Source organism: Trichomycterus rosablanca, chromosome 12 (assembly GCF_030014385.1).
Source record: "Trichomycterus rosablanca isolate fTriRos1 chromosome 12, fTriRos1.hap1, whole genome shotgun sequence".
NCBI classification, from domain to species: domain Eukaryota; kingdom Metazoa; phylum Chordata; class Actinopteri; order Siluriformes; family Trichomycteridae; genus Trichomycterus; species Trichomycterus rosablanca.
This window is the reverse complement of record NC_085999.1, coordinates 32,021,129-32,035,393: the sequence shown is the minus strand read 5'-3', so window position 1 is coordinate 32,035,393 and position 14,265 is coordinate 32,021,129. Positions and strand designations below refer to the sequence as shown.

The window sequence follows — 14,265 nt, the reverse complement described above, 5'->3', positions numbered from 1 at the left end:
ACATTTAATCACATGATGTCACTATGCCCTCATCACTTTGTTATGGTTGGCTGAACAGATCAGTCAGCTTTTCCAATGCCCTTTGTGTTATATTAATGGATAACAAATAACCTTCAAATGTCAGAGTAAAGGTGCATGTGTGAACTGCATTTAGTCACTTTAGAAACAAAAAAAAGTTAGTGATTGTGATAAAACATTAGAAGGCACAATATTGGGAATGAGGTGTTTTATTATCAGACATAATTAAAATATATTACCTAGAGACTTTTACAAAGTGAGTGGGACACCTCCACCCACACAATCGCTTAACAGTAACAACGAGGTAACCATCATGTGTTTATACAGGGTGGTAAAAGGAAATGGAGAGAGTGACGGCTAACAGGTCTGTATAATTCTAAAGCTGGGACTTGACGAGTAAAGCATATGTACAAGCGAGTGGAAAAACCCAGGGGCTTGGAGTCTACAGGCCTGAGTGAGCTGTGTGGATGTGAATTCCAGTTTGGGTCAGTCTGCAGCACTATTGAGTGGAGTTGTGAGTTAGCCAGAAGTCAGGCTTCACTCTCTGCTGTAGAGCTGCTCTGACCCTCCTCTTCCAGGATGGGTACAATCAAGTTGTCCTTAGACATCAGGTTGTACTTCATCACGAAGCGTGTGAAGCGGTGACACAAGAACGTCTCGTTCTGCAAATGAAACAGGAAAGAGATACGTTTCAGGGGCTGAGCTGAGATTCAGTTATAATTAACATGCAATTATGTTACATTCCTAAATCTTTAGTATTTGCTAAAATGTGGGGAAAAAAAGTGAGGCAAGGGTGGTGTTTCATTTATTTTTTACCAGTGAAGTTCCTGAAACATGTTGAAATGATGTCAATGTGCACATTTTTGCCATCTGCAAGTAGCCTATAATCCATGCTCTAATGGAACTCACCCAAATTTTCAACATAAAAATCCAAGCATTATACACCGATCAGCCATAACATTAAAACCACCTCCTTGTTTCTACACTCGCTGTCCATTTTATCAGCTCCACTTACCATATACAAGCACTTTGTAGTTCTACAATTACTGACTGTAGTCCATGTATTTTCTCCCAGGACCACTACAGAGCAGGTATTATTTAGGTGTTGGATCATTGTCAGCACTGCAGTGACACTGACATGGTGGTGGTGGTGTGTTAGTGTGTGTTGTGCTGGTATGAGTGGATCAGACACAGCAGCAGTCACTGTCCACTCTATTAGACACTCCTACCTAGTTGGTCCACCTTGTAGATGTAAAGTCAGAGACTGATGTCTGATTCACTCATACCAGCACAACACACACTAACACACCACCACCATGTCATTGTCACTGCAGTGCTAAGAATGATCCACCACCTAAATAATACCTGCTCTGTGGTAGTCCTGATCATTAAAGAATAGGGTGAAAGGTGGCTAAAAAAAGTATGCAGAGAAACAGATGGACTACAGTCAGTAATTGTAGAACTACAAAGTGCTTCTATATGGTAAGTGGAGCTGATAAAATGGACAGTGAGTGTAGAAACAAGGAGGTGGTTTTAATGTTATGGCTGATCGGTGTTCACTGTTGCACCTTAAGGAAAACATGAGGGCAGATAAACGCTTACAGACCTCATACGTGTCGAATATCTGGCGATGATGAAAGTAAGCGTGAGAGAAGATCCTGTAGATACGACGACAAACTGATCCCAGCTTTGCTACTGATGACTCCTTAATGCTGACACTGTACAAAGAGCAGTGAGTCAGTATTTAGCAGTGTCACATTGTATACTGTGAATATACAAACATGTCAGCTCAGTGCCGTGTCATTAAGTTATTACATTAAGAAATGTAATAACTTTTACATTAACTGTTTATCTACAAACAAATCCAAAAATCTCAAACAAAACTGGATGTATCCTGCACCCATTCAGGAATCCAAAAGCACACACGTTTAAGCACTACTTTGTATGCAAGTTCTTTTTAAAACACTCACATAGAAGCACTCACCGACTAGGGAAATACTTATTGCTGTTAAGAAGGCACGCTGCTCCATCCAAAGTGTGTCGTGTGTAGTCAATGGCAGGACACTAAATGCACAAAAAAGTGCATGAGAAAATGTTAGAAACACATCAAGGCAACAGGCTGCAATACACTAATTCGAGATAACATCACAGGCTTGTCTATGGGTCTTAAAAGACACTAAAAGCTCTAAGGGCATGAATGGTGGGACCAAGCAATTCACTCTCAACAGAAAAAAAAAGTGCATAGCTGAGATAAACGGGCACATACAGTCATGGCCGAAAGTGTTGGCACCCCTGAAATTTTTCCAGAAAAGGAAGTATTTCTCCCAGAAAATTATTGCAATTACACATTTTGTTATACACATGTTTATTTCCTTTGTGTGTATTGGAACAACACAAAAAAGCAGAGAAGAAAAGGCAAATTTGACATAATTTCAACTCCAAAACTCCAAAAATGGGCCGGACAAAATTATTGGCACCCTCAACTTAATATTTGGTTGCACACGCTTTGGAAAAAATAACTGAAATCAATCGCTTCCTATAACCATCAACAAGCTTCTTACACCTCTCAACTGGAATTCTGGACCACTCTTCTTTTGCAAACTGCTCCAGGTCTCTCATATTTGAAGGGTGCCTTCTCCCAACAGCAATTTTAAGATCTCTCCACAGGTGTTCAATGGGATTTAGATCCGGACTCATTGCTGGCCACTTCAGAACTCTCCAGCGCTTTGTTTCCATCCATTTCTGGGTGCTTTTTGAAGTATGTTTGGGGTCATTGTCCTGCTGGAAGACCCATGACCTAGGACACAAACCCAGCTTTCTGACACTGCGCCCTACATTGCGACCCAAAATCCTTTGGTAATCTTCAGATTTCATGATGCCTTGCACACAGTCAAGGCACCCAGGGCCAGAGGCAGCAAAACAACCCCAAAACATCTTTGAACCTCCACCATATTTGACTGTAGGTACTGTGTTCTTTTCTTTGTAGGCCTCATTCCGTTTTCGGTAAACAGTAGAATGATGTGCTTTACCAAAAAGCTGTATCTTGGTCTCATCTGTCCACAAGACGTTTTCCAAGAAGGATTTTGGCTTACTCACGTACATTTTGGCAAACTGCAGTCTAGCTTTTTTATGTCTCTGTGTCAGCAGTGGGGTCCTCCTGGGTCTTCTGCCATAGCGTTTCATTTCATTCAAATGTCGACGGATAGTTCGCGCTGACACTGATGCACCCTGAGCCTGCAGGACAGCTTGAATTTCTTTGGAACTTGATTGGGGCTGCTTATCCACCATCCGGACTATCCTGCGTTGCAACCTTTCATCAATTTTTCTCTTCCGTCCACGTCCAGGGAGATTAGCTACAGTGCCATGGGTTGTAAACTTCTTGATTATGTTGCGCACCGTGGACAAAGAAACATCAAGATCTCTGGAGATGGACTTGTAACCTTGAGATTGTTGATATTTTTCCACAATTTTGGTTCTCAAGTCCTCAGACAGTTCTCTTCTCCTCTTTCTGTTCTCCATTCTTAGTGTGGCACACACAGACACACAATGCAAAGACTGAGTCAACTTCTCTCCTTTTAATTTGGTTTTAGGTGTGATTTTTATATTGCCCACACCTGTTACTTGCCACAGGTGAGTTTAAACGAGCATCACATGCTTGAAACAAAGTTATTTACCCACAATTTTGAAAGGGTGCCAATAATTTTGTCCGGCCCATTTTTGGAGTTTTCTGTGAAATTATGTCAAATTTGCCTTTTGTTCTCTGCTTTTTTGTGTTGTTCCAATACACACAAAGGAAATAAACATGTGTATAACAAAACATGTGTAATTGCAATAATTTTCTAGGAGGAATACTTCACTTTCTGGAAAAAATTCAGGGGTGCCAACACTTTTGGCCATGACTGTATTACACTCACTTCTTTTGGAGTTTTGTGGGCAGCGCACAGGAAAATCCACTGCTCAGTGGCAGTCATCTGGGTACACGTGTCAGGATGGCACTCACTCTGCCAGCACAAAGAACAGGAAAAAGCAACAGAATTGAGGACTTTTTACTCAGGAAAAAAGCAGTTTACCATTAACTGTGCAGCATACCTGGGTACAAACAAAATTCCAACTATACTGTAGGAATTATCATTAGAGATTTAGGATAAATAAGCTCTGTGCACTAGACACTAGAGTACAGACACTTTTTGAATAAGATTATTCATTAGAAACTGATTTACCTGTAGTTTAACTGCCAAGCCATTAAGTTCCAAACAAAATTGCCTATGGAAATGAAAAAAAAAACAAAGACAATGCCATTAAGCAAGGTCACAGAGCCGAGCACTAGGCCATCAACCAAATACACTGTTTTATGGAACAGAGTAAGATTTGCCCATTTACTAGAGATGGCCACACACAGCCAAACATCTCAACACATCCTTAAATTAGTTGTCATACTCTAGTAGTCAAATATTACTTTTAATATCAAAATAATTAGAAGAGGAGTATACCTGAGATGTTCATACTTCCATACTCCCTCATCCTGTCCCTCTGGAGGCTCCAGGATCTTTTCTATGTTGGAGCAGTCTGAGCGAATGTTTTGCTGAATATACTAAGAAGGTAACAAAAGAGAATGTTACCTGCTTGTTAAATCGTAATACTGATGTAAAAGGCAGCGTAAAGCTACGTATGTAGACTAAAAACTAGAAGTACTTTTGTTAATAATTTTCCTCACCTGTTGCACTGCCAGAGTGCTGTCCATCTCCTCAAATGACTCATCAGGCCAATTGTAGAAATCCTGAAATAAGAAAAAAAGTAAATGCAAAGAAAGGTTCCAACATGAGATATGCTGTACATATGCTGTTTTCGATGACAGCCTCCAGTACAACCAGTAAACACAAGTTCACAAACGAATACAGTTTCTGAAATCTTAGTGATTTGCAAAAACACTGTACAATTTTGCCTTTTTTCAAAGCGAATCCAGACAAACTAAAAGTTGCAGCCACCCAATCCACAGACATGAAATTTAAAACCATTTGACCTTTATTAAAATGATAATATCACATCAGTTTTGTTTTTCTTCTATGACAGCTTGAACTGTTCTATAATAAATGTACCACTAGATTTTATGAACATACAACTGGGATTTGCTTTTATCTCACCAAACAATAACCAAGTCTCCTTTACCAAGCCTAAGAAGAGGCTTTTGGAGCAGACAGTGCTATCCTGGAATAGATTAAATAGCAGAATCTCTACAGCGGACAGGAAGAGACTAAACAAACTCATTAAGAGGGCCGGCTCTGTCCTGGGGAGCCCCTTAGACCCAGTGCAGGTGGTGGGAGACAGAAGGATGTTAGCCAAGCTGGCATCCATGCTGGAGAATGACTCCCACCCCATGCATGAGACTCTGGCAGCACTGGGCAGCTCCTTCAGCAACAGGCTGCTTCACCCCAAATGTGGGCAGGAGCGGTACCCCAGGTCCTTCCTTCCTGCTGCTGTTAGATTATATAACCAGCACTGTTCCAGACAGATCACACACACATTTTAATTTATTCATAACTATGTGCAACTTTTTTCCCCATGTAAAATTATTACAATGTACAATGTGTTTTATCCCATGTGCAATTATTTGTAAATGTTTTTCCTGACTTTTTTATTATTATTATTATTATACATTGTACTTCTTACTGTCTATCTTTTGTACTGAGTGCTGTACAATCCCTTCACTGCTGCAACAATGTGAATTTCCCCACTGTGGGACTAATAAAGGATTATCTTATCTTTTCTTATTATTTGACTACCTTAGATTGTTCTTTGCACTGTTCTATTAAATTGAAGGTTTACTTGTCACACATACATTTCTATATAATACTCAACAGACAAAGAAATATAAACTGTTTGATGAACTGTTTTAGTTATTTTTTTTAAAGCTAAATCCTAGATCAGGCCCACACTGCCACAAAACGCTCCACCATGTTACTGCCAATACTTATCTATTGATATTTCTGTATGTTCGATGTTATGCAACAGTTATACAAAGGGGTTCCAGCATAATGTAGATTATTTACTAGTTAAGCCCAGTATGGTACGAATGGACCTAATGAGCCAAAACAGTAAGACACCAGCCTGTTCAATAGTGTATGTGGCACTGATCGCTGCTAGCAGGCGTTTGTTTATATTTAGCTCGTTCTCAGTTAGCTATGCAACAAGAAACGTTATTGTTGGAGTGTTCTAATATTAAAGTAGGACTACCAATGATTTTAAATGTATTATATTTACATTTATCCATAACACAACTTGGAAACAGAGTGACACCAGTTTAATCTGTTTTCAGCCCAAAATCCCACACCACCAGACTAGCAGGCTAACGTCAGCTAGCCAGATAGCCATATTCATTCTAAACGGAACTATTTAGTTAAGTTTAACTTTATTGGGATATAAAATATGTGGCCACAAACAGGTCTCTTAATTGACCCAATCAGCTAAATAAAACATCGTAGTGTCTGTACCTTAACCTTAGTACCCGGTCTGTTCCTCCTCAGAACAGTTGTGCCCTCCGCCATGACCATCTCGACCAGTTTATAATAGAGAAACAGTGTGAGCGCCTCTAGCGGACCAGTCTGGTACTGCAAGCTCTCAACAAACGACTCACTGCACAGTGGGCGTGGGCGGATCGATCCAAGTATCGATACCAGCGTTGGTATTGGAATAGGATCGATACTAGTGTGACGGGATCCAGACTTAGATTTTACTTTTTCTCCGCTACATTCAGTGCGTTTCACCTGTTTCATGAGAAAGTAGAAACCATGTCTGTACAGACTCCACTCCTCTCACATCTTACATGCTCACCTTACTCCTCCCTCCTGCTCTGCTGTGTTTTGTTGTGGTACCACCATGTTGAACAGACATCAGTACATTGGTAGGCATTGAAAGACTATAAGTTTTTGAATACTTTGCTTTGCACATACAGAAACAGAGGCAATTTTATGTAAATGATAGTGTAAGTGTGATAGTGTGCTTTTGAGTTTTGATGAGTAAGTACTGTTTTCTTTTGACTTTGTGCTTATAAATGTAAACAATAGCATCTGTTTTTTTTTTTTTTTTTTTAATTAACAAGGACACATACAGGGGTTGGACAAAATAACTGAAACACCTGGTTTTAGACCACAATAATTTATTAGTATGGTGTAGGGCAGGGCCGGCGCTAGGGGGGGGCTGAGGGGGGCATTGCCCCCCCAAATTGTGTCTTTGCCCCCCCAAGCAAAGCAGTCCAGAACCGGGGCTAGGGGGGGCTGAGGGGGGCATTGCCCCCCCAAATTGTGTCTTTGCCCCCCCAAATTGTGTCTTTGCCCCCCCAAGCAAAGCAGTCCAGAACCGGGGCTGGTGTAGGGCCTCCTTTTGCGGCCAATACAGCGTCAATTCGTCTTGGAAATGACATATACAAGTCCTGCACAGTGGTCAGAGGGATTTTAAGCCATTCTTCTTGCAGGATAGTGGCCAGGTCACTACGTGATGCTGGTGGAGGAAAACGTTTCCTGACTCGCTTCTCCAAAACACCCCAAAGTGGCTCAATAATATTTAGATCTGGTGACTGTGCAGGCCATGGGAGATGTTCAACTTCACTTTCATGTTCATCAAACCAATCTTTCACCAGTCTTGCTGTGTGTATTGGTGCATTGTCATCCTGATACACGGCACCGCCATTGGATGCACATGGTCCTCCAGAATGGTTCGGTAGTCCTTGGCAGTGACGCGCTAATCTAGCACAAGTATTGGGCCAAGGGAATGCCATGATATGGCAGCCCAAACCATCACTGATCCACCCCCATGCTTCACTCTGGGCATGCAACAGTCTGGGTGGTACGCTTCTTTGGGGCTTCTCCACACCGTAACTCTCCCGGATGTGGGGAAAACAGTAAAGGTGGACTCATCAGAGAACAATACATGTTTCACATTGTCCACAGCCCAAGATTTGCGCTCCTTGCACCATTGAAACCGACGTTTGGCATTGGCACGAGTGACCAAAGGTTTGGCTATAGCAGCCCGGCCGTGTATATTGACCCTGTGGAGCTCCCGACGGACAGTTCTGGTGGAAACAGGAGAGTTGAGGTGCACATTTAATTCTGCCGTGATTTGGGCAGCCGTGGTTTTATGTTTTTTGGATACAATCCGGGTTAGCACCCGAACATCCCTTTCAGACGGCTTCCTCTTGCGTCCACAGTTAATCCTGTTGGATGTGGTTTGTCCTTTTTGGTGGTATGCTGACATTACCCTGGATACCGTGGCTCTTGATACACCACAAAGACTTGCTGTCTTGGTCACAGATGCGCCAGCAAGACGTGCACCAACAATTTGTCCTCTTTTGAACTCTGGTATGTCACCCATAATGTTGTGTGCATTGCAATATTTTGAGCAAAACTGTGCTCTTACCCTGCTAATTGAACCTTCACACTCTGCTCTTACTGGTGCAATGTGCAATTAATGAAGATTGGCCACCAGACTGGTCCAATTTAGCCATGAAACCTCCCACACTAAAATGACAGGTGTTTCAGTTATTTTGTCCAACCTCTGTATATTCGGACACTATTAAAACGTTTACATATTTATTCACCCAGCATACACAACTACGTGGTATGAGTTAGCCGCTTGGTGGTGATACGCCATGATGAGAAAATAAAGCACCCAGAAACAATAAATCTGACCACTTTAAACATCTGGATTTATCTACAGGAGCTACTTACAAAAAATGTATGAATTACAATATTAATATGATAAAGAGTTATTAATACAGAGTGCATATAGAAACAAAAATCACTGCAATTAGCTTAGCAGCTAACACTAGCGACTAAGCTAACAAGTATTGGTGATGTTGACATTTGTTAACTCACAGCTGTAATGTCTTTCATATGGTAAGTGTACTGCACACAGTGCACAAGTCTTTATTGTGTATTATTCATAATGATAATAGTTATGGCGTACGAGTTATTAAGTTGTTAGTATGTCAGCTGTGAACTAGTTGGCTAGGCTAGGTATTGACATCTTCACACGGCTGTTTAACCTTATTAGTAGGGTTGGGTGGATCGATCCAAATATCGATACTTTAGTTTTACTTTTTCTCCGCTACATTCAGTACGTCTCTCCCGTTTTATAAGAAAGCAGAGACCATGGCTGCGTCCGGAATCGCATACTTCCATACTCAGTAGTACGCGAAATGAGGACGCGAGAGCGGTTAGTATGTCCGAATACACAGTATACACAGAGAGGTACGCGAGAAGTACCCGGATGACCTACTTATTGGGCAGCCATGTTTGAGTATGCAAGCGATGCACACTTGCGGTCTGTTAATGTATCCCATAATGCAACTGGAGCTGCGTAGGCGTTCGAAGCGTAATAAGAAACAAGAAAGATAGCGGTCCTCTCTTTACAAGTGTAAGTAAGATAAATAAAATAAAAAAATTTAAAGGCGAAATAATAACAAAAACACGATAAATATCCAAAAGTTTGGCGAGCGGGGTTTGTAATGAGTCTGTAACCATGGTGATATTACGTCATCACGTCCCACGTCATCACTTGACGTTGGAAAGATGGCGGATGTAGTGCGTAGCAGTGTTGTGTGCATACTGCATACTTCTGTACTGGAAGTATGTACTTTTTTACCGGCAGAGTAGTGCATACTTCCTCCAATCTAGTACGTACTCTCTAAGTATACTCTCTGCTTTCTCCTCTCGTAAAACATTCGATATGTCTCAGTGCTCAAAACACCACTTGTAAACGTGTTACATTTTATTTTCTTTAGTATTTAAGCTCCTGCACAGACACTGTTGCGGTGCACCCACATTGTTTAATGTTTATTTACTCCTCCTTTCCCCGGAAGTCGAGCTAATCCAAGCTAACAACTGGACAAGTTACCTCAGCAAAGATCCACATGATGGCGCAGAAACACCACAAACATTCTGACAGACAAACTCTTGATTTGGAGTACAAATTATTATTTTCATATATGAAACTGCAATAAATTATTTAATTTAAATATAAATAAGCAACATTATAATACGCATTAAAATGAATGATGTTCATCCTGAGTAGGATTAGTGATTCAATAGTTCATTACTAATGACATTTTTTAATTTTTAATTTATTTCTTACAGAAGATTGTACATTGTTAAATACTGTGCCTTGTACATACAGAAATAGGTGTAATAGGGGTTTACATATTTATTCACCCAGCGAACACAACTTGGTGGTGATACGCCATGATGGTAGCATTGTGAGAAAGTAAAGCACCCAGAAACAATGAAATCTTACCATTTTAAACATCTGAATTTATCTACAACCCCACTGAGAGCAGCTACTTACAAAATGTATGAATTACAATATTAATATGATAGTTATTAATACAGAGTGCTTATAGAAACAGAAATCACTGCAATTAGCTTAGCAGCTAACACTAGCGACTAAGCTAACAAGTACTGGTGATGTTGACATTGGATATTAACTCACATCTGTAATGTCTTTCGTTAGTTAGTGTACTGCACACAGTGCACAAATTATTATTGTATATCTTTTATAATAATAATAATAATAATAATGGTGTCTTGAGTTATTTGGATTTTAGTCAGGATCGACACTAAATCTTAACCCTACACTGAATTCTTAGACTTACAGTTAATCAGTTAATCTAAGTGTCAAAGAAATCAAGACAAAACTTCAAACTCCATCTACCTTATTTTATTAATATAACAAAGCATGATCATATTTATTTACAATTAACAACATAAAAAAAGAAAACAAAAATGAAACCACTTTCTCTACTCATCTCAGAAGGCAAGAGTTACAATGAGCAACAACACGTTACTCAACATATTTGCCTAGAATATCTCCATCCCGGAACAGGAAATAATCCTACAAGTGAAAAAATAAATACATTAAAACAAGCTTTAGAAAAGTGTCAAGAAATCAGTACAAGATTAAGAAGTAAACAATCATGACTACAATGAAAACAGATATTGCAAATTACACATACCTTATCCTCAAGATTAACTTTTGTGCCTCCATACTCTGGTAGTAGAACTTTTTCTCCAACCTTCACACAGACAGGCGTTACTTGTCCATTCTGGAAAAAAAGACAGTGGCAATGAATTTTAAAGATATCCTCATACAAAAAGTGTGCAAGTTAGGCAAATATTTGGACACCTCTGTCAAAAACCCAAGTTTCATTAAAATAGGTAAGATCCATGTACACCAAAAGTTGGACAGGTGGACACATGTGAAATGATCATGAGTTTGTTGGACATTGTATTCCAAAACCTGAGATTCGAACCTGGTAATAAAACTGCTGCACCACTCAAGCGCCCAAGTGTATTTATCCTTATTAGAACTTTCTGGCTTTTTTCTGTGAGGTTTGGTATAATTACTGCACAGTTTCTTTCATCCTTCATAATGTTACATTTAGAAAATGTTCAGTAATTGTGCACTAAAATGTGCAATAAAGTAAAACGTCGGCTTAGTTACTGTAAAAGTGTCTGGATTTATCATCTAATATTGTGTATCAAAAAAACATACGCTTAGAGAATCTGTAAAGGGGGGGGGGGAATCACCTTATTGGTTGTTCCAGGTCCCACAGCCACTACTGTAGCCTGCAGCACTTTGCCTTGGGACTTTTCTGGAATCATGATGCCTCCTTTCGTCACTGTCTCTGCTGCTAGCCGCTCCACCAGAACTCGGTCAAACATTGGTAGAAATTTCAGGAAAGCTTTAGCCTGGAGGGGGTGATGATGAAAAGCAGTCACGTGAGATTAAGGTGCGTTGTGAAACAATATGAAGCAACACGCAGATGTATTTAATATTAACTCGAGTAGTGGACAGTAAAGACTGCAAAATGATGTGAAGAAATCCCACATTCCTTTAAAGCTGTGATTCTTATTTTCAGCTTTAATGGGCCTCAAAAGTGAACAAAACTTGGTCTCAGTAGGAAATGGCTTAAAAGTGTTGAAACATGTCACACGACTATATGCTACATGTCACATTGCAGCTTAAAAATGCTGCTTTATGCTACAACTATCATCATTGTTGGCTTACAGCTTGATGTCTGTGCCCTGTCCCTTTTGTGGAACTTATTACCCACACTGTGCCTCTTATCAAAAACCCAGACTTAAGATTAGACACCCAAGATAAATTTTTAATTAGATCAATTCCTGACTGTATGAATCTGAAAAATTAACAATGGTAATAATCCTCGTCAAGAAAAATCTTAGGGAATCTAATCAAACTGCCCAAGAATGAAAGATCTGAAACACCAGGTGTAATCTGAAAAATGTGGCCATGTCCTTGAGTGAAGGTCATGTGTGAGGGAGACTGAAATCAAGGGCACTGGTGTGGGGGATGATAGGAGGAGGGGTAGGATTTAGAGGCTTTGTAAATGTTTAGTAAAGGACAAATGACAGCAACACCAAGATAACCCTTGAGCCCAAAGCAGACATGAAATCTTTGGACAAAAAACTGGAATGAACCAGTTGGAACAGTACAAACGGGCAGAGGGGGAGGGGAGACACAGAATACCCTAATGTTAAAGCATTTATTACTCATCTTTATATGAAGCAACATAGGAATGAAATAGTAAATCATATATTATAAATAATCACAAATCATAAGTATGCAATAGTAAAAGCATACTTAGAATGAGCCAACTTCAACACAAGTCCTATATAATGTTATATTGAGCATTCTTATAGGTCTTATAGGCAATGCCAACAAGCATTAACAGTAATAAAGACAAAATAAATAATTAGGAGTACGCCGAAAAAGAGCTCAGCTTTAGCTTAAACTCCTCATGCATATGCACTACATAGGGCTGGAGTCATCAGCTCCAGTAGCAGTGTCCAGCACAGTTTAGTTATTTCCCTACTGTCTATGCAGTAATACAATGTAAAACCAAAGCGCCAGTCCATTGCAGGGCATCTCACATTTACTCCCTGACTCACACCAAGGGCCAATTTAGAGCAACCAATAAATGTTTCTTATTTTGAGAGATGGGAGAAAACCCACAGCAACAGGATGAATATACCAAACTTGACACAGTGACCAAGGATGGAAGCCAGGCCCCATTTTGTAAAACGTCAGTGCTTTCCTGTTACACAAGTTTGCATTATTTTTGCAAAACAGAAAACCATATAAAAAAAATTTATGTAGTTTAGACTTTTTTTATATGTTCTCCCCGTCCACGAGTTTTCTTTAGCTATTCTGATTTCTTCCATTTACCAAAACCATGCAGAAGGTAAGAATAGCTACTCTAAATTTCCTGCAGGAGTCTCTGCCATGAAATTGTGCCCTGTTCAGAGAGAATTCCAGCCTTGCACACACTAATTACTGGATAAAGTGGTTAGTGAGAATGAATGATCACATATGTACCCTAAACCCTATGTAGTGCCCCGTTCAGAGAGTATTACAGCCTCGCACCCACTGATTACCGGATTAAGTGGTTAGTAAGAGTAAATGATCAAATGAATTTGAACACATATGTACCCTAAACCCTATGTAGTGTCCTTGGCAATTTGGGATTCGACTTTACTCACGTGTGCAGAGAAACCCGGATGTGATACCCTGCTGGTAAAACAGGCATGGAGAGGAGCTAACAGTTGAGGTCAGTTAATAAATCTAGTATATTAGAACACTGACTGACCATGTGACAGGTGATCGATCACTGCTAGCTTGATCATTGCTAGGCAGTGAGATCACTGTCTAACATTTATATTAATAAACAACATTTAGTAGCTGATTCAGGCAGTTGATGTGATGCACTGTACATTGTAAAATTAGGCATGTAGATCGATCAGCTACAGATCAGCACACAGTGCACAAACTGTAGCTCTATGCACAGATCAAAAGCCTGAAGCAAAAAGAAAGAAATGCTCTGATGAATTAAGTAGTCGGTAACAGATGATGAGTTTGCATCATATATAACAGTCACGCTGTCACTTCTTACATGATGACCTTGCAGGCCCACCTACTTCATACATAAAATAACTAAGTTCTCCTTCAGTCTACGTTATATTTAATACATAAAGCTCCTAACAATCGTGCTGAATTAATAAACTGCACACTTGCACAGTTAATCTTACCATGTCTGCAGTAGATGTTTTAGAGCAGCAGATCTTGCGTGTGGATGAATCAGTAGAGAAAAGACTGAACCACTCGTACCGGAGACACGCTTATCGAACCACGTGAAGAAGGCTCTAGAAGACTAACGCGCATGCGCTAGCGATGATCATT

General features: G+C 40.0%; 1 protein-coding gene across 3 annotated transcripts; it reads right to left on the bottom strand.

The window, feature by feature from the left end:
* Window positions 1-211: 211 nt before the first annotated feature.
* On the bottom strand, window positions 212-14,246 carry LOC134324179 (MOB-like protein phocein). 3 transcript variants are annotated; one of them, XM_063005876.1, is made up of 9 exons: window positions 14,115-14,246; window positions 11,595-11,756; window positions 4,733-4,795; window positions 4,509-4,609; window positions 4,239-4,281; window positions 3,933-4,019; window positions 2,003-2,082; window positions 1,625-1,736; window positions 212-680 (listed from the first exon to the last, which is right to left on the bottom strand). In XM_063005876.1, exons 1-9 carry the CDS (start codon window positions 14,115-14,117, stop codon window positions 549-551), a joined length of 783 nt encoding a protein of 260 aa, XP_062861946.1. In that variant the 5' UTR covers window positions 14,118-14,246; the 3' UTR covers window positions 212-548. The 3 variants fall into 3 exon arrangements, with proteins under 3 accessions (XP_062861946.1, XP_062861943.1, XP_062861944.1); XM_063005873.1 differs by lacking the exons at window positions 11,595-11,756; window positions 14,115-14,246 and adding an exon at window positions 6,507-6,575; XM_063005874.1 differs by lacking the exons at window positions 212-680; window positions 1,625-1,736; window positions 2,003-2,082; ... (2 more) ...; window positions 4,509-4,609; window positions 4,733-4,795 and adding exons at window positions 10,711-10,899; window positions 11,021-11,110 and having other exon boundaries at window positions 14,115-14,222.
* Between the last annotated feature and the right edge of the window lie 19 nt (window positions 14,247-14,265).